Source organism: Corvus cornix, chromosome 1A, assembly GCF_000738735.6.
Source record: "Corvus cornix cornix isolate S_Up_H32 chromosome 1A, ASM73873v5, whole genome shotgun sequence".
NCBI lineage: Eukaryota > Metazoa > Chordata > Aves > Passeriformes > Corvidae > Corvus > Corvus cornix.
The window spans coordinates 916706-937382 of NC_047057.1; the positions used below are offsets into that span (position 1 = coordinate 916706).

General features: G+C 51.3%; 1 protein-coding gene across 1 annotated transcript in view; it reads right to left on the minus strand.

Moving 5' to 3' along the window:
• Positions 1-17843, minus strand: part of TASOR2 (transcription activation suppressor family member 2) — a 34773-nt gene extending 16930 nt beyond the window's left edge. The window contains 12 exon segments of the mRNA XM_039570392.1: positions 600-672; positions 3781-3884; positions 4237-4337; positions 5050-5149; positions 5257-5276; positions 5382-5506; positions 5593-5721; positions 7157-7248; positions 8616-8688; positions 9561-9656; positions 10759-10904; positions 17741-17843. Of these exon segments, the coding sequence (XP_039426326.1) occupies positions 600-672; positions 3781-3884; positions 4237-4337; positions 5050-5149; positions 5257-5276; positions 5382-5506; positions 5593-5721; positions 7157-7248; positions 8616-8688; positions 9561-9656; positions 10759-10904; positions 17741-17783 (1102 nt within the window). The 5' untranslated portion in view covers positions 17784-17843.
• Between the last annotated feature and the right edge of the window lie 2834 nt (positions 17844-20677).

Genomic DNA, 20677 nt, shown 5'->3' on the forward strand with positions numbered 1-20677 from the left:
AAGAAACAAGGCTTAGTTTAAGGAACCAGATTTAGTTCCAGAAACAAGGTTTAAATCAAGAAAACCGGTTTTATTTAAGAAACCTTGTTTTATTTAAGAAACCAGATGCAGTTTAAGGAACCAGGTTTAGTTTTAGAAACCAGGTTTAGCTTAAGGAACCGGGATTTGGTTAAGAAACCAGGTTTAGTTCAAGAAGCCAGGTTTAGTTTAAGGAACCAGGTTTAGTTTAAGGAACCAGGTTTAAGAAACTAGGTGTAGTTTAAGAAACCACCTTTAGTTTAAGGAATCAGGTTTTATTTAAGGAACCAGGTTCAGTTTAAGAGGCCAGGTTCGGTTTAAGGAACCAGGTTCGGTTTAAGGAACCAGGTTCAGTTTAAGGAACCCAGTTTTATTTAAGACACCAGGTTCAGTTTAAGGAACCACATTTAATTTAAGGAACCACGCTTAATTTAAGGAACCACGCTTAATTTAAGGAACCACGCTTAAGGAACTAGCTTTAGTTTAAGGAACCAACTTTAGGTTAAGGAGCCAGCCTTAGCTCAAGTGCCCCGTGCCAAACCCAGCAGGAGCTAAAGCCCAGCCCAGCCCAGCCCCGTTACCGTGGTCCCGTGCCAAGGCTGAGGCCGTGAGCAGGATGAGCACCCCCTGCTCCCGCAGGTACTTGATGATGGCCTGCAACAAACACAGAGGTCAGAGCTCCGCTCCTGCCTGGCACGGCTGGCACCGAGCCGGGCACGGGGAGCTGGGCCACCCCCCGGGAGCTGGGCCACCGCCAGCTCCTTCCCCGGGGAGCGGGACACGGCTCCTCCCATTCCACTCAGGATTTGGGATCAGGGGGATTCGGGATCAGGAGCGTTCACGGCTCCTCCCATCCCGCCCGGGACTTGGGACCAGGAGCGTTCACGGCTCCTCCCATCCCACTCAGGATTTGGGAACAGGAGCGTTCACGGCTCCTCCCATCCTGCCCAGGATTTGGGATCAGGGGGATTTGGGATCAGGAGCGTTCACGGCTCCTCCCATCCCACCCGGGATTTGGGATCAGGAGCGTTCACGGCTCCTCCCATCCTGCCCAGGATTTGGGATCAGGAGCGTTCACGGCTCCTCCCATCCTGCCCAGGATTTGGGATCAGGAGCGTTCACAGCTCCTCCCATCCTGCCCAGGATTTGGGATCAGGGGGATTTGGGATCAGGAGCGTTCACGGCTCCTCCCATCCCACTCAGGATTTGGGATCAGGAGCGTTCACAGCTCCTCCCATCCCGCCCGGGATTTGGGATCAGGGGGATTTGGGAACAGGAGTGTTCACGGCTCCTCCCATCCCACCCAGGATTTGGGATCAGGGGGATTTGGGATCAGGAGCGTTCACGGCTCCTCCCATCCCACCCAGGATTTGGGATCAGGGGGATTTGGGATCAGGAGCGTTCACGGCTCCTCCCATCCCACTCAGGATTTGGGAACAGGAGCGTTCACAGCTCCTCCCATCCCGCCCGGGATTTGGGATCAGGAGCGTTCACAGCTCCTCCCATCCCACCCAGGATTTGGGATCAGGGGGATTTGGGACCAGGAGCGTTCACAGCTCCTCCCATCCCACTCAGGATTTGGGATCAGGAGCGTTCACAGCTCCTCCCATCCCGCCCGGGATTTGGGATCAGGAGCGTTCACAGCTCCTCCCATCCTGCCCAGGATTTGGGATCAGGAGCGTTCACAGCTCCTCCCATCCTGCCCAGGATTTGGGATCAGGAGCGTTCACAGCTCCTCCCATCCTGCCCAGGATTTGGGATCAGGAGCGTTCACGGCTCCTCCCATCCCACTCAGGATTTGGGATCAGGGGCGTTCCTTTCCAGGCCTCAAATTCCTCCCAGCTGTTCCTTAAAATAAAACTGAGCTTAGTCAAGCTGGCTGTAATTAACGAAGGTTCATAATCCAGCCCTGGCCGGAATTGCAGCCCAATGGGAAGTTATTCCCAGCATCTGGAAAACACAACATTCCAGCCACGGCCTGGCTGAAGCTCAGCTGGATTTTGGCAGCATCGACATCAATGAATTTGTGGGGAAAAAAAATTGGCTGAGTGCAAGAAAGGGCTGGAATTCTGTGCCAGAGCTGGAGGAGCTCGTGGATGAAGAGATAAGGGCTCTTATCAGCTTCTCCTCGTGCTTGGGTGTTGAGCTTGGCTTGGATTCCCTCTCCTTCTCCACGCTTGGATCTCCTTCTTCCATCTTTTCAGGGATCTTCCAGCAACTGAACAACCCTCAGGCTTCCAGTGGAAGCTCACTGATCCCATTCCATGCATTCAGACACAACAGGATCCATGCCCACAGCCTCGTTCCTCCAGGAAAACACAACAACTTCAGAAATGCTGCCCAATCCCGGTGTAATATTCGGGATTCAGGACGGGAGCTCCTCCTTTGGAATTTGGAGAGGAGAAGGGATAAGAGGCAGCAGTTCTGCTGGAAGATCCAGCTCAGTGGAAGAGCTGGGAATTCTCAGTGCCAGGGTGATTTTCAGGGAGATGAGGAGGGAAGTCAAGCACCCAGAGGAGCCAAAGCCACACTTTCATTTAATTCCAGGCCCTGCAGCATGGAAAGGGAAAGGAAATCCAGGGAATTTTGCCTTCCCACTTTCAGAAGCTGCTGCCAAAGTGGATTCAGCCATGGAGTTCACCAGCAGAGCAAGGGGAGGGAAGGAGCACATCCCAAAGGGGCTGGGACTCGCTGGAATGAGGGATATGGATTCATCCAGGTCAGTATGGCATGGAATCATGGAATGGTTTGGGTGGGAAGGGACCCTAAGGATCATCCCATTCCATGGGCAGGGACACCTCCCACTGTGCCAGGCTGCTCCAGCCCCAATGTCCAGCCTGGCCTTGGGCACTTCCAGGGATCCAGGGGCAGCCCCAGCTGCTCTGGGAATTCCATTCCAGCCCCTGCCCACCCTCCCAGCCAGCAATTCCCAATTGCCAATCTCCCATCCAGCCCTGCCCTCTGGCACTGGGAAGCCATTCCCTGGCTCCTGGCCCTCCAGGCCTTGTTCCCAGTCCCTCTGCAGCTCTCCTGGAGCCCCTTCAGGCCCTGCAAGGGGCTCTCAGCGCTCCCTGGATCCTTCCCTTCTCCAGGGGAACATTCCCAGCTCTCCCAGCCTGGCTCCAGAGCAGAGGGGCTGCAGCCCTGGGAGCAATTCCATGGAGAACGGATGCTCCTGATGGATTTAATCCCCAACCCCTCCAGTGAGCTCAGCAAGGAGAGATCTTTGCTAAATCCTCCTTTTTACCAACAATTCAGGGAATCCAAGTGCTTTTCCTTCAGGGATCCACAAGCACTTCCTGTGGCACATTCCATGCGGGAAGCTGCACTTCCAGGCAGCTCAGAGCGAGGGGAGGATGTGCCCAGCCATGGATTTACAGCCCTGGATTTACAGGAGGCACCAAAGGGGAGAGAGAAGCAGGAACAGCAAAGCCAAATCCCAAATGCCAGCAAAAAAAATGGATGTGGTTTTATCCTGGAGATACAGGGCGCCAGGATAATCACAGTGGGAACAAAAAGGCTCAAATGTGCTGGGAAAAAAAAATAAAATAAAAATATATCCCAAGGAAAATATTCCAGAAATAATTCCCAGCTCGTGGGGGTTCATCTTCAGGTGATAAACGGAGAGAATAAATGCTTGAGGGCAATAAAGCAGGAAAACAGCACGGAGAGCAGGGAAATGAATCCCATCTTGCATCAGTTGTGGATAATGTCACCAAAAATTCCACTTAAAGACCACTTTTCTCCCAGGAAAACACTTACCAAGTCCTTTTCCTTTAGGTTTTCCACCAGCTGATCCATTTTCTGTTGATCCTTATTGGATATTTCCACCTCGTAGAGACTGGAGTAAACACCCTGAAAGCAGACTGGGAACAAAAGGAAGGATTTGGTGTAGGAATGGTGCTTTTTCCACGAGTTTTGAACCAACGGGTGCTGCTGTCCCAGAAGGATGGGGGCGAAATGAGTGGAAGAACTGGGATTTTAAAAGAACTCCTCAGCATTCCTCTCCCTTCTCAAACAGCATCTCCCACCTTGTCCTATCCCAGGAATGGGCTCCTCACGCCACGAGAGCCCATGGAATGTGGCCAGGAAAACATCCCCGGGGGTTTTTCCCCGTTTCCTTTGCATTTCATCACCTGCAATCCCACATGGAGCTGATGGGACTCCTGGTGGCAATTCCAATGAGTCACTCATCCCACTGGAATATTCTGCACCCACCTTCGTTCCCGGTGTAATTTTTCTTCCCAAATGCAGCTGCTGGAAGCTTTTTCCTCAGGTCAGCCAATCCCATGACGTGGTTGATGTCCAGGCTGGGAGGCCTGTGAGGATACAGCACAAAGCATTTCAGGATTAAGGAGAGCTGGGAGTTCTGTGGAATCAGGGAAAGGAGCTCTGGATAATTTAGGGATGATGTCTGCAACCAGGATCCTCAAATCCTGAAAATCCTCAAATCACAGATCCTGGAGGTGTTTAAAGCCAGGTTTGGAGCACTCTGGTCTAGTGGAAGGTGTCAGAATGAAATGGTTTTAAAGGTCCCTTCCAACCTAAACCATTCCAGGATTTTTTTCCCAAATGCAGCTGCTGGCAGTTTTTTCTCCAAGTCAGACAATCCCATGACGTGGTCGATGTCCAGGCTGGGAGGCCTGTGGGGACCAGAGGATTTCAGGATTAAGGAGAGCTGGGAATCCTGTGGAACCAGAAAAAGGAGCTCTGGAAAAGCTGCAGCTTGGATAATTTGAGGATGCCGTCTGCAACCAGGACCCTCAAATCCTGAAAATCCTCAAATCCCAGATCCTGGGAATGTTTAAGCCAGGTTTGGAGCACCCTGGTTTAGTGGCAGATGTCAGAACGAAATTATTTTAACGGACCCTGCCAACCTAAACCATTCCAGGATTTCAATCCTCAGCCAGCTGAGACCCAACACCACCTCCCTGCTTGCCCCCAACATTCCAGCAGCAAAGGGACGGGGGGCAGGAGAGACAAAACCGACAGAGAGACACCCAAAAAATGGCACAGGAAGGGCAAACTTACAGCTGGGCTGGGATTGTGGAGCCGTAGGGCGTCCTCAGGGCGATGGTGCACAGCAGCTGGCCCCGCACGGAGAGCTGGCCCCTCCACGGGCAGTACAGGGCTACAGGGAAAAGGGACAGCAGCTCAGGGGGGAAGGAAAGCAGGAGAGGAGAGCACAGAGAGAAAACTCCATCGATAAACCCAACCCCAAAACCCAGCAGCTCTCACCTTTGTGGCTGCGCTCGGCTCTGGAGGAGATAAATAAAAACAACAAGAAAAGGCTATTTAGAGACGGGAAAAGCAGGCAACAAAAGGGATAATTTGGGGATGAGAAGGAGGTCTGGGATGCTTACAGGTTCTGTATGGCCAGCACGGGCATGGCCTCGGGCTCCCTGTACTGGCAGGCCAGGAAGATGTAGGGACACACCTGCCTGGGCCGCTCGGCCGCGCTGCTGCCGCTCACCTCGTACACGTAGTACTGGGAAACAAGGAAAAGCCCCGGAATGCTGAGGCAGGAATGAGGGAGCCACGGGTGCTCCGCACTCCCAGGCCTGCCCCAGGTACCTGGCTCTGCTCGAAGGCCTGGCAGGGGCTGCTCTTGGTGGGGCCGTGCTTGGAGACGTGGCAGTCGTAGCCCGGGGAGGGGCAGGTGGAGGCGGCGGCGGAATTCTCAGCGATCGCTCGGACCTTCCCCTGCGCCGGAAAATTCCATAAATCCATGTGGTTATTCCCAGAAAGGTGTTTTTTAGCAAGGAAGAAATCCTCCTTCTCCCCAAAGCTGTGGGTGCTGGAAGCTTGGTGTTCATCGCGGGGAGGGGGGTTTGTGGTTGGGGTGTCCCAAAAATTCAGCCAGGTTTGGGATGGGAGAGGAATGTCCAGTCTCAGGAGTGGGGTTTTGGAAGCAGCTCCAGAGAGCAGAAATCAGCAGGAAAAGGGGGAAAAAATCCCTAAAATCCCCCAAAATTCCTGCAATTCCATGGAAAAAGTGACTCCATGGAGTCTGATTTCCCAGCCAGCACAGCCAAGGGCACCAAAGGCTCCTTCAAAGAGGAATCTCCAATCTCAACAGGGGGGATTTGGAAGCAGCTCAGAGCAGAAATCAGCAAGAAAGGGGGAAAAAAATCCCAAAAATCCCCCAAAATTCCTGCAATTCCATGGAAAAAGTGACTCCATGGAGTCTGATTTCCCACCCAGCACAGCCAAGGGCACCAAAGGCTCCTTCAAAGAGGAATTTCCAGTCTCAGCAGTGGGGTTTTGGAACCAGCTCCAGAGAGCAGAAATCAGCAGGAAAAGGGGAAAAAATCCCTAAAATTCCCAAAAAATTCCTGCAATTCCATGGAAAAAGTGACTCCATGGAGTCTGATTTCCCAGCCAGCACAGCCAAGGGCATCAAAGGCTCCTTCAAAGAGGAATCTCCAATCTCAACAGGGGGGATTTGGAACCAGCTCAGAGCAGAAATCAGCAGGAAAAGGGGGAAAAAAATCCCAAAAATCCCCAAAATTCCTGCAATTCCATGGAAAAAGTGACTCCATGGAGTCTGATTTCCCACCCAGCACAGCCAAGGGCACCAAAGGCTCCTTCAAAGAGGAATCTCCAATCTCAGGTGAATAAATGGGAGCAGAATGGATTTGGAAGCAGCTCCAGAGAAGAGAAATCGGCAAGAAAGGGGGAAAAAATCCCTAAAATTCCCAAGAATTCCTGAAATTCCATGGAAAAAGTGACTTTTTGAAGTCTGATTTCCCACCCAGCACAGCCAAGGGCACCAAAGGCTCCTTCAAAGACGAATCTCCAGTCTCAGCAGTGGGGATTTGGAACCAGCTCAGAGCAGAAATCAGCAGGAAAGGGGAAAAAAATCCCAAAAATCCCCAAAATTCCTGCAATTCCATGGAAAAAGTGACTCCATGGAGTCTGATTTCCCACCCAGCACAGCCAAGGGCACCAAAGGCTCCTTCAAAGAGGAATCTCCAATCTCAACAGGGGGGATTTGGAAGCAGCTCAGAGCAGAAATCAGCAGGAAAGGGGGAAAAAAATCCCAAAAATCCCCAAAATTCCTGCAATTCCATGGAGAAAGTGACTCCATGGAGTCTGATTTCCCAGCCAGCAGAGCCAAGGGCACCAAAGGTGTTACCTTGATCAGCTTGCAGATGACGATGAATCCCGATTTGCCGTGGTGCCAGGGCCTGGGCCGGAGGCAGTCGGCGTGCTTGGAGATGTAAACCCCTGGGAAAACAGAGCAGCAGAAAACAGAAGGTCAGGTACCTGTCACCCCATGCAGCTGTTCCCAAAAAAAGCCCGGAAAAGAGGAGTCTCCACACGGAAATGGGAATTCTCGGCAGTAGAAAGGCTGGAATTGCGACTCTTCCCCGGTTTTCGGGGGTTTTTTGGCTCTCGGCTGCTGGTTTCTGTTGGGAGGGAAGCGCACGGGGGAAAGAGGGAATGGGATGCAAAGAGACAGCAAAATCTCCAGCTGGCTGCATCAGGAATATTCGCAGGGAATCAGGAATATTCCCAGAAATACTCCCAGGAATCAGAAACATACCGAGAAAATCAGGAATATTCCCAGAAATCAGAAATATTCCCAGAAACATTCCCAGGAATCAGAAATATTCCCAGAGAATCAGAAATATTCCCAGAAACATTCCCAGGAATCAGAAACATTCCCAGAAAATCAGAAATATTCCCAGAGAATCAGAAAGTCCCAGAAATCAGAAACATTCCCAGAAATCAGAAATATTCCCAGGAAATCAGAAACATACCCAGAAAATCAGAAATATTCCCAGAAACATTCCCAGGAATCAGAAATATTCCCAGAAATATTCCCAAAAAATCAGGAATATTCCCAGAGAATCAGAAATAGTCCCAGAAATCAGAAACATTCCCAGAAAATCAGAAACATTCGCAGAAAATCAGAAAATATTCCCAGAAACATTCCCAGGACTCAGAAACATTCCCAGAAAATCAGAAATATTCCCAGAAAATCAGAAATATTCCCAGAAACATTCCCAGGACTCAGAAACATTCCCAGGAATCAGAAACATTCCCAGAAAATCAGGAACATACCCAGAAAATCAGAAATATTCCCAGAAAATCAGAAATAGTCCCAGAAATCAGAAACATTCCCAGAAATCAGCAATATCCCCAGAAACATTCCCAGGAAATCAGGAACATTCCCAGGAATCAGCAATATTCCCAGAGACATTCCCAGGAATCAGAAACATTCCCAGGAATCAGCAATATTCCCAGAGACATTCCCAGAAATCAGGAACATTCCCAGGAATCAGCAATATTCCCAGAGACATTCCCAGGAAATCAGGAACATTCCCAGGAATCAGCGTGGGGCTGACAGAGGCTGTTCCCAACGGGAGGAAAAGCCCGGAACGGCGAGGTGAAGGAACGCTGCCATTCCTTCGGGAAGATCCCATCCCCATCCGCTGGAAGGAGCAGGAAAAATGCGGATTTTCCAGGGATCTCTGCAGCAAAATCCGGGTGGCACCAGGAGCTTTGGCCTTTTGCCTCGGCTTTCCAAGGAGCGCCTATTCCCGGGATAGCAACGCCGGTTTTCCAGCTGGGAATTTTGGGGATTTTACCTTTGGCTGGGTCGCCCAGCGTGGAAATGGAGCTGCTGTTGACACGGAGGCCGCTCTGGCACACCTCCCTCGCCTTGGAGAGAACACAAACAGCCGCTCTGGGCACCTGTCCTTCCCCAGAGACCAAAACCTATCCCACGGCGGCTGGAAAAAGCCTGGAATGTGGTGTCAGGAAATGACTCATCCTTAGGATCCCCCCCCCCCCACACACCCATCCAAAGAATTGGGAGGTGTAAGGAAAACTCAACGCAATATCCATAGGAAAAGGGGAGGCTTTGGTTGGGATTTAAGAGATTTCAGCCCAATTTGGGCCACTCTTATCCTCAAAGGCATCATTACATCGTGGCAGAAGCGAATTCCCTGGAGAATTCCCTGATTTTCACAAAATCCAAAGTATCCTCGTGGAAAGTGAGCAGGAATTATTTCATGGCAGATCTTTCCTTGCCCAGCTACCAAAATCCAAGGAATTGGCCCCAAACCCACCTTCTCCTGTCACAAAAGTGCTTTTCTTTTCCAAGAGCTTTCCCCACTGGGGTTAGGTGGGATTTGGGGAAGGAGATTCCTGGCTGGGAGGGAGGGGGGGGGGTTGGGATGGAATTCCCAAAGAAGCTGTGGCTGCCCCTGGATCCGTGGCAGCGTCCAAGGAAAGCTTGGAGCATGCTGGGATAGTGGGAGGTCACAGCAGGGATGGAATCAGATGGATTTTTAATGCCCAACCCAAATAATTCCACGATAAATCCACCGGGACAAAGGGGCAACTCCTTTTTCTCCCTGCAAATCTCAACACGACCACTTCCATCCCTAAAACCTCCTGGGAGCTGCTCCCAGAGCGATTTCCAACAGGAATAACTCCGCTAACTCAAGCAGCAGATCTCCTGAGCTTCGATGGGATGGAAAACCAGGGATTTGGCCCCAAAGTTGAGCTGAAGAACCGTTCCCGGTTACCTCCTCCTCCTTATCGAACAGCAGGAACGCAAAGGTCTCCTGGAGCTCCTCCGGGCTGTATCCAGCAGCTTCCTTGGCTCGGGCAAAAGCCTTGAGCTGCAAAAAACACGAGTTTCGTTCTGGTGGCACTGCAGGGACGCGGGGCCGGGACTGAGCGGCCCAAACGTCTCCAGCAGGGCCAGGGAGCTGCTGGATCAGCTCCTGCGCCCTCAGGAAAAACGTCGGGAGAGCAAAGGGAGCTGGAGCTGATGCCGAGTTTCAGGGCTTAGTAAAGAAGTTGGAGAAGGATGGGGTTTCTGAAAGGGTCGGGGATAAGGAAAGAACAATCTTATCACTGCTTTTGCTTCTTTTGGTTTTTGAACTCGCAGGCAAATCAAGAAATGACTCGATTCGGGATTATCCCAGATTTAGGCAGGATTTTAACTCCTCTCCAGGCTGTTGCAAGAAGGCTGGAGAGGGACTCGGGACAAGGGATGGAGGGACAGGACACAGGGAATGGATTTAAACTGACACACGGATCTCGGGAAGGAATTCCCGCCTGGGAGGGTGGGGAGGGGCTGGAACAGAATTCCCAGGGAAGCTGGGGCTACCCCATCCCTGGGAGTTTTCCAGGCCAGGTTGGAGCACCCTGGGATAGTGGGAAGTGTCCCTGGCCACGGAATGGGGTTGGAGTTGGATGTTTTTTAAGGTCCCTTCCAACCCAAACCGTTCTGTGATCCCAAAATTTTTTAAGTCCGGTTTAATCCATGACAACCAGAGTGGCGATTTCCATTCCCAGAGAACACAGCCTGTTTTCCATACCAATAGAAGTGGGAATGTGGGGATGAAGGGATTTTAAAAGAGGTCCAAGGAGCTGGGAAAAAAAAAAGGGTTAAAGTGGTGCCTGCACAGGTAAAGGCAGAGAAATCCCAAAAATCTGCCTTGAGGTCATGCAGCAGAAATCCAGCCCAGGGAAGCTCTCCTGATAAGGGGAATTCACCCAATTCCAAAGGCTGCTCCGGGAATGTTGAGCACCACTGCCTGAAAGGATTTTTTATTCCTGATTGGGATCAGATTGAAAGGTTCCCGGAGCCGGGAATCGCGAAAGGGGCTCTGTGAGGCAAAGGAAGCACCGAGCCATTAAAAAATCAGCGATTCCAGAGATGTGCAGTTCCCAAAAAATCCCTTTTGCCGAGCTGCCGGCACCAGCCAGCCTTACCTCACTCAGGAAAAGATCGTTTTCCACCAGGATCGCCTGGCTGTACTGGAAACCATCCTGGGAGGTGGAGTCCAAGTAGGAGCTCTGCAGCACGGCCACCGCCCTCTGCAAGAGGGAACTGGGCTCCTCCGACTCGGCAGGAAAACCTGCAGGGAGAAAGGGAAAACCAGCTGGAAATATTCCCTTTGGGAATCGCCACCCCACTGCGAGGCCTCACAATCAGGTGGTGCAAGAGTGGGGTTTGCTGCCATCCAAATCCCGAATTTTTGGAAGTTTAAATGCCCTTTTGGCAAGAGGGATCCGAGCTCCTTGTTGATCCCTTTCCAACAGAAAGGAAAAACGAATCTGTGGCAACTGCCAGAAGCAAAAGGAATCCTAAATTTATAAATTTATAGTGATCAATGGAATTTATTCATGAGATCCCAGATCCCAAACTGGGAGTTCGAGTCCTACTTTTAAGGGTGAGTTTTAATAAATTTTTGTCTCTTCCTCCCCTCAGTTAAAAAGAAAAGAGAAGTAAAATCCATTCCCTGTGTCCCTCGTTATTCCTCTCAAATTATTCCAGGATAAAAAAAAGGATCTCATTTAAGGAACAGGGAAAAGAAGTTAAAACTGGGTGTATTAAACTCACTCTTTAAGCCAGGCTGCACTTGGAGGTTTAGCAGGGAAAAGGAAAGGAAAAGACAATTCCAGACAAGGCAAAAACGGGGAGGGATCCGAAAATGATCCAAGAAAAACACGGCTGGTGAGGATGGAAACTTGGAGCGCACAAAGGAAAAGTCTTTAAAGAACTTTTGCCTGGTTTAAACCTTTTTTTGGGTCTTTTGTGCCCTCTTTAATTCACTTTTTACACTTCCCACTTTCAGGTGGTGCCTCTGGAATTACAGGGACTAGGGAAAAGAAGCAGATTAAGAGCAGGAAAATGGGAAATAAAGAGATTTTCCAGCTGTTTTTCAGCATCATCTCTTTGTGCCTAACGAGGAGAGGAAAAGTTCATTTTGCTCATTTCTCTTTCGCTTCTCTTCCTGTGTTCCCCAGAAGCAGCCAGAGCTCGGATTTCTCCATGGAAATCATGGAATTAAGTCCCAGCTCAGCTCTAAGGACCGAACACAACCTTATTTTTTTGTTGGTTTGTTTTTTTTTCTTTTTCTTCCTGGAGCACCACAACTTTTTCTGGGAAGCATCAGATATTTTCAGGAATAAAACTTAAAAAAACAACAACCAAAAACCTGGGAATCTCTTGGAAATACATCCCCCCCCAAAAAAATCCGGGGATTTTGCAGCTGATCACTCCAATATTTTTATTCCTCCGTGCAGCTGAAAAATGAAAGTCCAGAAAGAGGGGGAAAAAAAATTAATTAATTAATGAGGGAAAACAATCCCTGGGCAGCCAGCCCAGGCGGCTGCACCCCGCACTTCCCTCCCAGACTGAGGTGGGATGTGTCCTGATCCTAAGGAAAACCTCATTCCCTGAAGAAATCCCAAATCCTGGCACATCCCAGGGCAGGAGCAGAAGGTCCTTGACTGGCTCTGCGCAGCCTCGGAGAGGTGAAAGTGAAAGTGCCCGAGCCAGAAGGAAAAGTGAAAGTGCCCGTTCCCCTGGGAGAAGCTTGGGAATGGCACTGGATCCACGTGGAGAACTCAGGGAATGAGAAATCTGGGAATGGCACTGGATCCACGTGGAGAGCTCAGGGAATGAGAAACCTGGGAATGGCACTGGATCCATGTGGAGAACTCAGGGAATGAGAAATCTGGGAATGGCACTGGATCCACGTGGAGAATTCAGGGAATGAGAAATCTGGGAATGGCACTGGATCCACGTGGAGAGCTCAGGGAATGAGAAACCTGGGAATGGCACTGGATCCACGTGGAGAGCTCAGGGAATGAGAAACCTGGGAATGGCACTGGATCCATGTGGAGAGCTCAGGGAATGAGAAACCTGGGAATGGCACTGGATCCACGTGGAGAGCTCAGGGAATGAGAAATCTGGGAATGGCACTGGATCCACGTGGAGAGCTCAGGGAATGAGAAACCTGGGAATGGCACTGGATCCACGTGGAGAGCTCAGGGAATGAGAAATCTGGGAATGGCACTGGATCCATGTGGAGAGCTCAGGGCACGGGATCAGACAGCATGGATGGCATGGGGCTGATGGCTGGAGATGGGGATTATCCCTGCCCTGACATCCTTGGGAATTCACAGCTTGTCCTGGTGAATTCCCTCCCTTTCAGCATGGAATTCAATCCCGGCACCTCTGCAGCTCCCAACATCCGTTCCCAATCCAGGGAAAGCTCAGCTTTCCCTCCTGCTGGGCAGAAATCATCCTCCAAGGGTTTGTATTCCTTGGAATTCTGCTGATCTGCTGCTTGCTCCTCCTTTCCCAGATTTGAAGCGGCTCCTTTGACCTTTCCTCCCACAGATATCCCGGCCTGCTAAATCCAGCCCGAGGGAATGTGCTCCATGAGCAGATATCCATGGATCAGCCATCTCCTGGGAGCTCCACTCCCCAGTTCAGGCCTCCTGTCAGGAGGGGTAGCTGAGGCCATGGACTTCCCAAACCCGGGATTTTCCTTTGGCTCATCCCTTTCCCTGTGACCTCTGGATGGCCTCACCACTCTGCAAGTTCCAAGGAAGTTTGCTCAGCCCTCCCCCTCTCCAACCAGATTTTCCTGGCTTGATCCAGCGTTAGAATGAGCTGGAATTCTGGACATGAGCAGCAGGATCGGCTCTGGCACCACCACGTATTTGGGGTAAATCCGGGAACTTTATGTCCTGATTTGAGTATCCCAAAAAATTCATGTTCCTCCAGAGGTTCCTTAGGATCATCTTCCCAAATCCTTCTGAAATCCACTTCCCCTCTACTTTTTACAACCTCCCGCCCCGTTTTCCTTCTTTCCCTGTAGGAGATCTCCCAGAAAAAATAGAGTTTCCCCCTGGCTGATCCTGGATTTTCCCTTGTCCAGCTGAGATCCAGAGACTTTTCCTTCTCCAACTGATCCCCCTCTTGGGAGCTGTTTGCTGAGTGTCCTACTGGGAACACCTCCCATAACAGGAGGTTTTAGGAAAAATTGGATATTAGGAAAAATCTCTCCCTCAAAAGCATTGGAAGGGGTTGCCCTGGGCAGATTTAAAAGCCGGATGTGGCACCTGGGGACACGGATCAGTGGTGGCCTTGGCAGGGTTGGGAATGGTGGGATTGGATCTTTGAGGGTTTTTCCAACATCAACAACTCCAGGATTCCACTTTCCCAACTCTTCCTTCCTGTTTTTCCCAGCCCAGGACATGGAGAATCATTTTAACCCTGGATTTGTTGGTGGCTGAACCACAGGATAACGGATCCGACCTAACCCTGCCCCAAAACTGGTGGGATTCTCCATGTTGGGAATGGGATGGATTGGCATCAGAGCAGGCTCATCCTTCCTCAACAAAACCTCTGGAATAAACTGGGCTGATGGAAGCACCCATGTGGTTCCTGGAGGTTTTGCCCCAGGATGCTGCAGATGAGGAATAGAAAATGACCCAAAACTGCAAAGATTCCACCTTTTCCTCTGGAAGCCGCAAATGGAGGTTCCATGAGTTTGCAGGATGCAGCTCCACGCTCCTAAATTAATCCTCCTTGGCCTTAAACCTGGGAATTACATCCTGGTTTGGGGTGGGATCAATTCTTTCGCTGTATCTAAAACACCTCAGTGAGCCAAGCTGGCTGCTGCTGAGCAAACCCAGGTGCTGGATTGGATTTTAAATTCCCTTTGGGATCAAAGAACCTGGGAATGAGGATGCAGAGGCTGCAGGATGCTCTCTAGGGCCTGATGGGATTTATTCAGATGGTTTTTAGGTGATGCAGGGAACTTCTGGCATCTTTTCAGGGCAGCAACTGCTCTGCAACCTCCAAAGAGCTGCACTCGAGCTCTGCCAAGTCGGATTTGATCTCCCAGCAATATCCAAAGGCATCCCATTGGATGGGCAGGGAATATTATCAGTTTCTTCACGGGAAGGGAAGGTTATGTTCCTGCATTATGTTAAAAAAACCCCCACCTCTTTGTGTCATCAAAAATTGCAGCACAACTCGGAGTGTTTCAATCTCTGCCCCAAATTCCCACCCGGAGGTGGCTCCGGCAAAGGAATTGCAAAGGGAATGTTTAATCCCAGGAGGGAACAGCTGGAAAGATCCAGAGTCACAGAGATGGTGGAGCCTCTTTTCTGGCACTAGCAGAGGGAAAAATTAAGGGAGAAAACCTCAAGTTGCACCTTGGGAGGTTCAGGCTGGATAAGAAGTTGGAATTTTCCCTCTGGAAAAGGACAGGTCCCCATCCCTGGCTGGACAAAGCTGCCCCACTCTGAAGCTGCTGAAAAATCTCCTCAGGGTAGGAATCCTCCATCTAAAATCCTTCCAAGTGCCATTTCTTGGATTTTCAGGGCTCCCTCCTGCTCCTTTCAGCTGCTCACAAAGCTGAGAATGTGGTTTTGACACATTTCCCTCATTAATTCATCAAGAGCAGCTCTGGCTGCCTTTTATCTCTGCAGTTTTTATCCCCCAAACCCCAATTCTGTCACCTCACCCAGGGCTAGCCCGTGCTGTGGGTTCACTCAGTGACACCTGACTCTGCCCAAGCCATCAGCACAGGAATTTTGGCACTTGGACAACCAAAAAGCAACATTTTGTTTGCAAAATCACCCAATTCAGTGATTTTCCACGGCGCTGCAATGACCTGAGAGAGGCAGCCTTGGGAGAGCACCAGTGCTAGGAACAAGCTCCCTGAGGCGGAGCGATTCCCTTTGGGAAAAGGGGAAAAACCCAAACAAACCCCTGCCCCCACACACATTCCCTAGGAACCCTTCAGCTGTGGAAATCACACCCTTGAAATCCCCAATAAAAACAACCAAAGCACTCAAATCCAAACATTCCCTCAGAATTAGTGGGGGCTCGCCATCAAAAAAAAAACCCCTCCCAGATTAGGCAAAAGTAGAACTGGTCCCCGAAAAAATCAACGTTTCACTTTCTGGTCTCTAAGGGATTCTAACTAAGAACAAGGAATTGGTCGCTTTGGGAAGTGCCAGAGTGACCAACAGATATTTTATGTAATAAAATCGTCCCATTTCATTTGGATCCCCCAAAAAGGTGGTGGCTACACAAATCCTCATCCCAAAACTCCTGCTCCTCCCCTCCTGGCACAGCCTGGGGCTGTAAGGAAGAAAATCAGCAAACTGCAGCAGAAAATAAAGGCAAAGAGGTTATTTTTAATCCAGGTAGGTTCAGCAATTCTTGCATGGGTTTGCAAGAGTTGTGCCAACACAGCTCCAAGGTGGGGTGTGGATTCTAGGGAGTACTGGGGGTGAAGATCTGGGTACGGGGGATATTCAAGCTGGCTCTGTTGCTGCCAAAAACTGCAGGTTTAAGAGGTACACTAAAAATAAATAAACCAAATTGGAACATAAAACCAGTTTCAGAGCCACGTAACAGCCTCTGGTCCAAGACAAGTTCTTACGATTCTTATCAGGGAAGAAAAGAGTTTCTGAAATTCTCTGACAACGATTTTTTGGCTGGAAAACAACAATTTCTGTGAAATCAGACATTTCCTTAACAACAGAACTCATATAAAAAACTCCTTCTAGAGCAGACCAGTGATTTCCAGATTCAACCACAGCAGAGCCTTTTCAGTACCTGTCACTTATGAACACCAAAACACGTGTGGAGCTGCACTAAGAAATACCCATTTTTATCAAAGACTTGCGGTAAATCCATGAGCTTTATGTCCTGACTTTGAGCATCCCAAAAAAGCAGAGCTTCACCCAGCACCTCCTACATCCATGATGAGCACCAAACCATGGATCATTCTGGATCACCACAGGCTTTCTGGTATATTTTTTATTAAAATTAACTTTGTTCCCATGGAGCAAGGACCATATTTTATAACTATTTTTGTGCCATCCAACCTCCTGCTTGTTTCATCTATCCCAGATTATCTCCCCTTAAAGAGTGCAGACCTAGAGCTGGGCAAGCTCTGCCCCAACCCAAATCTTTATGAGATAATCTAAGGACAATCTGGGATTAGAATTGTGCAAGACCAGAGCAGAAATGTATTTTTCTCCCCTTATAAGGCCAAACTTCAGCCGTGCAGCTGCTCCAAGTGGGGAGCAAAGAGGCCTCCAGCCCCTCCAGGAAGGGATCAGCACTGATCCATGCTGCTCGTATTCCCAAATCCCACTCCTGAAGGGCACCTACATCACCCAGCACGGCTCCCCAAGGTGTGTCCAAACAGCACCGTGGCTTTTCCCAGCTGCTCAGGCCTTGGGATCAGGCACCGGCGCGTGCGGGAGCTCGGAAAAGCCAACGTGTCCCTGGTGAGCCACAAAATTTCAAAACCAGCTGGTTCCTACGTGTCCCAGGCTTCCAGGAGCTCGCGGTCGAGGCCTCATCGACCTCCCCCTGGGAGTAATGGGCACAGGAGAGGGGCAAAGGCGGCGTGGCCTCTCCTCTCCTTCCCCAGGGAAAGGCGGGATGGAGCCGGGAACCCTTTGCTCCCCAGGGAAGGGCGGGATGAAGCCGGTAAATCGTCTTCTCCCCAGGGAAAGGTGGGAGGGAGCAGTAACCCTCTGCTTCCCAGGGAAGGGGGGGATGGGGCCAGTAAAGCACCCCCCCCACACACATCTCCCAGGGCAGGGCGGGATGGAGCCGGGAACCCTCTTCTCCTTAAGGAAGGGCGGGATGGAGCCGGTCGCCTTCCCCTCTCCCAGGGAAGAGCGAGATGGAGCCAGTGATCCCCCCCTCCCAGAGAAGGGCTGGATGGAGCCGGTCGCCTTCCCCTCTCCCAAGGAAAGGCGGGATGCAGCCGATAACCCCCTCCTCCCAAGAAAGGGCTGGATGAAGCCGGTCGCCTTCCCCCCTCCCAAGGAAGAGCGGGATGGAGCCGGTAACCACCTCCCCACTCCCAGCGAAGAGCGCGATGGAGCCGCCCGCCCTCTCCCCCCGGCCCCCGCTCACCCGTGCCCGGTTCGCTGCTCTCCCGGCGCCGCCGCTCGCCCATGGCCGGGGCTCGCTCGGGGCCGTCCCTCAGGCCGCCCTCATGGCCGCCCCGCCCGGCCCCCGGCGCGGCCCCGCTACCGGGCCGGCGGCATGAGGCGGTGCGGGGCGGCCGCCGCCATCCGCCGGCCTCAGGAAGTGGAAGGACGGGGCGGGCGGGGGAGGGGAGAGGGAAGGAGGGGACGAGGGGCGGGAGCGGCGGGGAAAAAAACAGAAAGTGAAAACTGAACCGGAAAGAGAGCGAGGGGCCGCCCGCGGGTTTTCCTCTTCCCGCGGTCACCGGCCTTGCTTGGTCATGGCCGGCTTTTCCTCTTCCCGCGGTCACCGGTCCTGGCTGCCCGTGCCCGGCTTTTCCTCTTCCGTGCCGTCCCTCAGACTGCTCGTTGTGAACTCCTGGCTCGGCCATCAGTGTTTGCTCTTGGTGTGGATCTTGCCCCAGTCCTGTCTCGACCTCCTCCTCGATCACCTCAGCCCTTCCATGCCTGACTTGAGCTCTTCCCACTGCCCCTTCCCTCATCCCCTCACATCATGGCGAGAGACCCTTTCTGACCTCAGTTCTTCCCTTTCAGCGTTTTCCCTCTTTTGGATCTTCTCTCAATCTCCCCCAATTCCCTCCCTGACCAACTCACCCTTGTTTTGGATCTTCCCTCAGTCCCACAAACCCATTTCCTCATTCCCTTCGTCCCTCACATCATTCCTTGAGGCCATTCCCTCACCTCAGTCCTTCCCCCTCAGTATTTTCCCTCAGCTCCTTGCTTTGGGCCTTCCCTCAGTCCCAAAATTCCTTTCCTTATCCCCTCACAGTTCCCACCATGGCCAGAGCCCCTTCCCTCACCTCAGTCCTTCCTCCTCAATCCTTTCCCTGATCCCCTCAGCCCTGCCATACCTGACTTCAGCTCTTCCCACAACTCCTCAAGGACAAACTGTCTCCTTGCTGGGCTGATCTGGGCAGATTCCAGGTGCTACAGAAAAACGGGATTATTTATATTCTTTTTGTGCTTAAACATCCATTTCCCTGTGGGTGTGTGGCCTGGAGCCACCCCGTGAGGGACTGCGGGGGTATCCCAACCCATGTCCATGGGGGACAAGGGGGTATGGGGAGCAGGGATGGGGCTGAGGGTTGAAGGGAAGCTCTGAGGTGAGTGACACAAAAATGGGGTGAGGAGATGAGGGAAGGGGCCAGAATGGATAAAGAAATCTGGGGAAAGGCCCTGAGGGAAGGGGCTGAGGGGGTCAGGGAAGGGGTTTTGGGGGGATTGAGGGAAGGCACTGAGGGGGAAGGACTGAGGTGAGGGAAGGGACTCAGGGAATGATGTGAGGGGAAAGGGACTGAGGGAAGGTGCAAAATGAGGAGCTAAGGAAAAATACTGGGCCAGAACAGATAAATGATGGGGAAAGGCCCTGGGGGAAGGGGCTGAAGGAAGAGCCAAAGAAAGTGGCTGAGGAGGTCAGGGAAGGGGTTTTTGGGGAGACTGAGGGAAGGCACTGAGGGGGAAGGACTGAGGTGAGGGAAGGGACTCAGGGAATGATGTGAGGGGTGAGGAAAAGAAGGAATGAGGGGAAAGGAACTGAGGGAAGATCCAAAATGAGGAGCTGAGGAAATACACTGAGGGGGAAGGACTGAGGTGAAGGAAGGGGTTTAAGGAATGATGTGAGGGAATGAGAAAAGATCCAAAGCAGAGCTCTGGGGAAGGCCCTGAGGTGAGGGACGGGCTCAGAGCAGGAGAAGACTGAGGGAATGAGGGTGAGTGCCACAGAAATGGGGTGAGGAGAGGAGGGAAGGGGCCAGAATGGATAAAGAAATCTGGGGGAAGGCCATGAGGGTCGGAGCCAAAGGAAGGGGCTGAGGGGATCATGAAAGTCCCTTTTGATGGTTCTGAGTTGCCTCATCCCAGTATCAGTGAACCCTACATGGAACAGCAGGAGCAGATGATCATTTTTAGGGTTCACCAGGCTGGGCTCAGAAACACCAAAAATGCATCAAATGGCGAATGTTGCAATCGACTTTGGAGCGGGGAACAGGGAGATCTGGACTTGCCCAACCTCTTACACAAGAGGCTGTAGGAACACCCCGTGCCGAACGCTGGGGCAAAGGTTGTGTTTGGCTGAGCAGTGAGTCTTGGAGGGGATTCCACTTGGGATTCCAGGTGCTTTTGGCAACGAGATCCACGGTGCTGCATCCGTAATAAATTTATGGAGAAGCTGCTTCCCGATCCTTGCCGGGATTTGAGGGTCTCAGTGCTCAGTGCCCAGGATCTGGTTTAGCTCTGCTGAGCCTTGCAGGAAAGATTGGCAAACGAGCTAAAAAAGGAGAAGGAACAACGATGGGACAACTCATTTATGAGTCACTTATTACCCAAATAAGTCAGGAACGTGCCCTCACGGATATTTCACCCATCCTAAGAATTTGCTACAGCAGCAATGGAAAGTGCAAAGTGCTGCTGCCTGGTGAAAAATGAAGGTGGGGGGAAGAAAAAGTGGCTTTTTTTGGGGCAGGGCACCATTTATGGCAAAAAATTTCCCAGCAGTGTGTCTCCAATTTGCCAGATCCATGGATTCTTCTAGCTCCTGCTGGCAGATAAAAACCTGGAATTCTCACCGAGACAGAAATATGTTCCCAGATGCCCTTTGAAGGGGGAAAATCAACAGCCCTGTGCCTTGACCTAAGAGATGTGAGGAGGTCTCTGAGGTTCTGGAGCAGATCCACAGTCAGAACATCCAAATTCCCACCTCCAGTGGGATCATTCAATCACTGTCCCAATGAAATCCAAGTATTTTAGTGTTGGGAATTACTTGTGGTGAGGAAACGTAGAATTCCAAATTTCCTTTTTCAGTGCTTAGAAAAGCAAAGAATTCGAAGGGATTTTGTCCTCATTGATCCCGATGTTTGGACTGGAT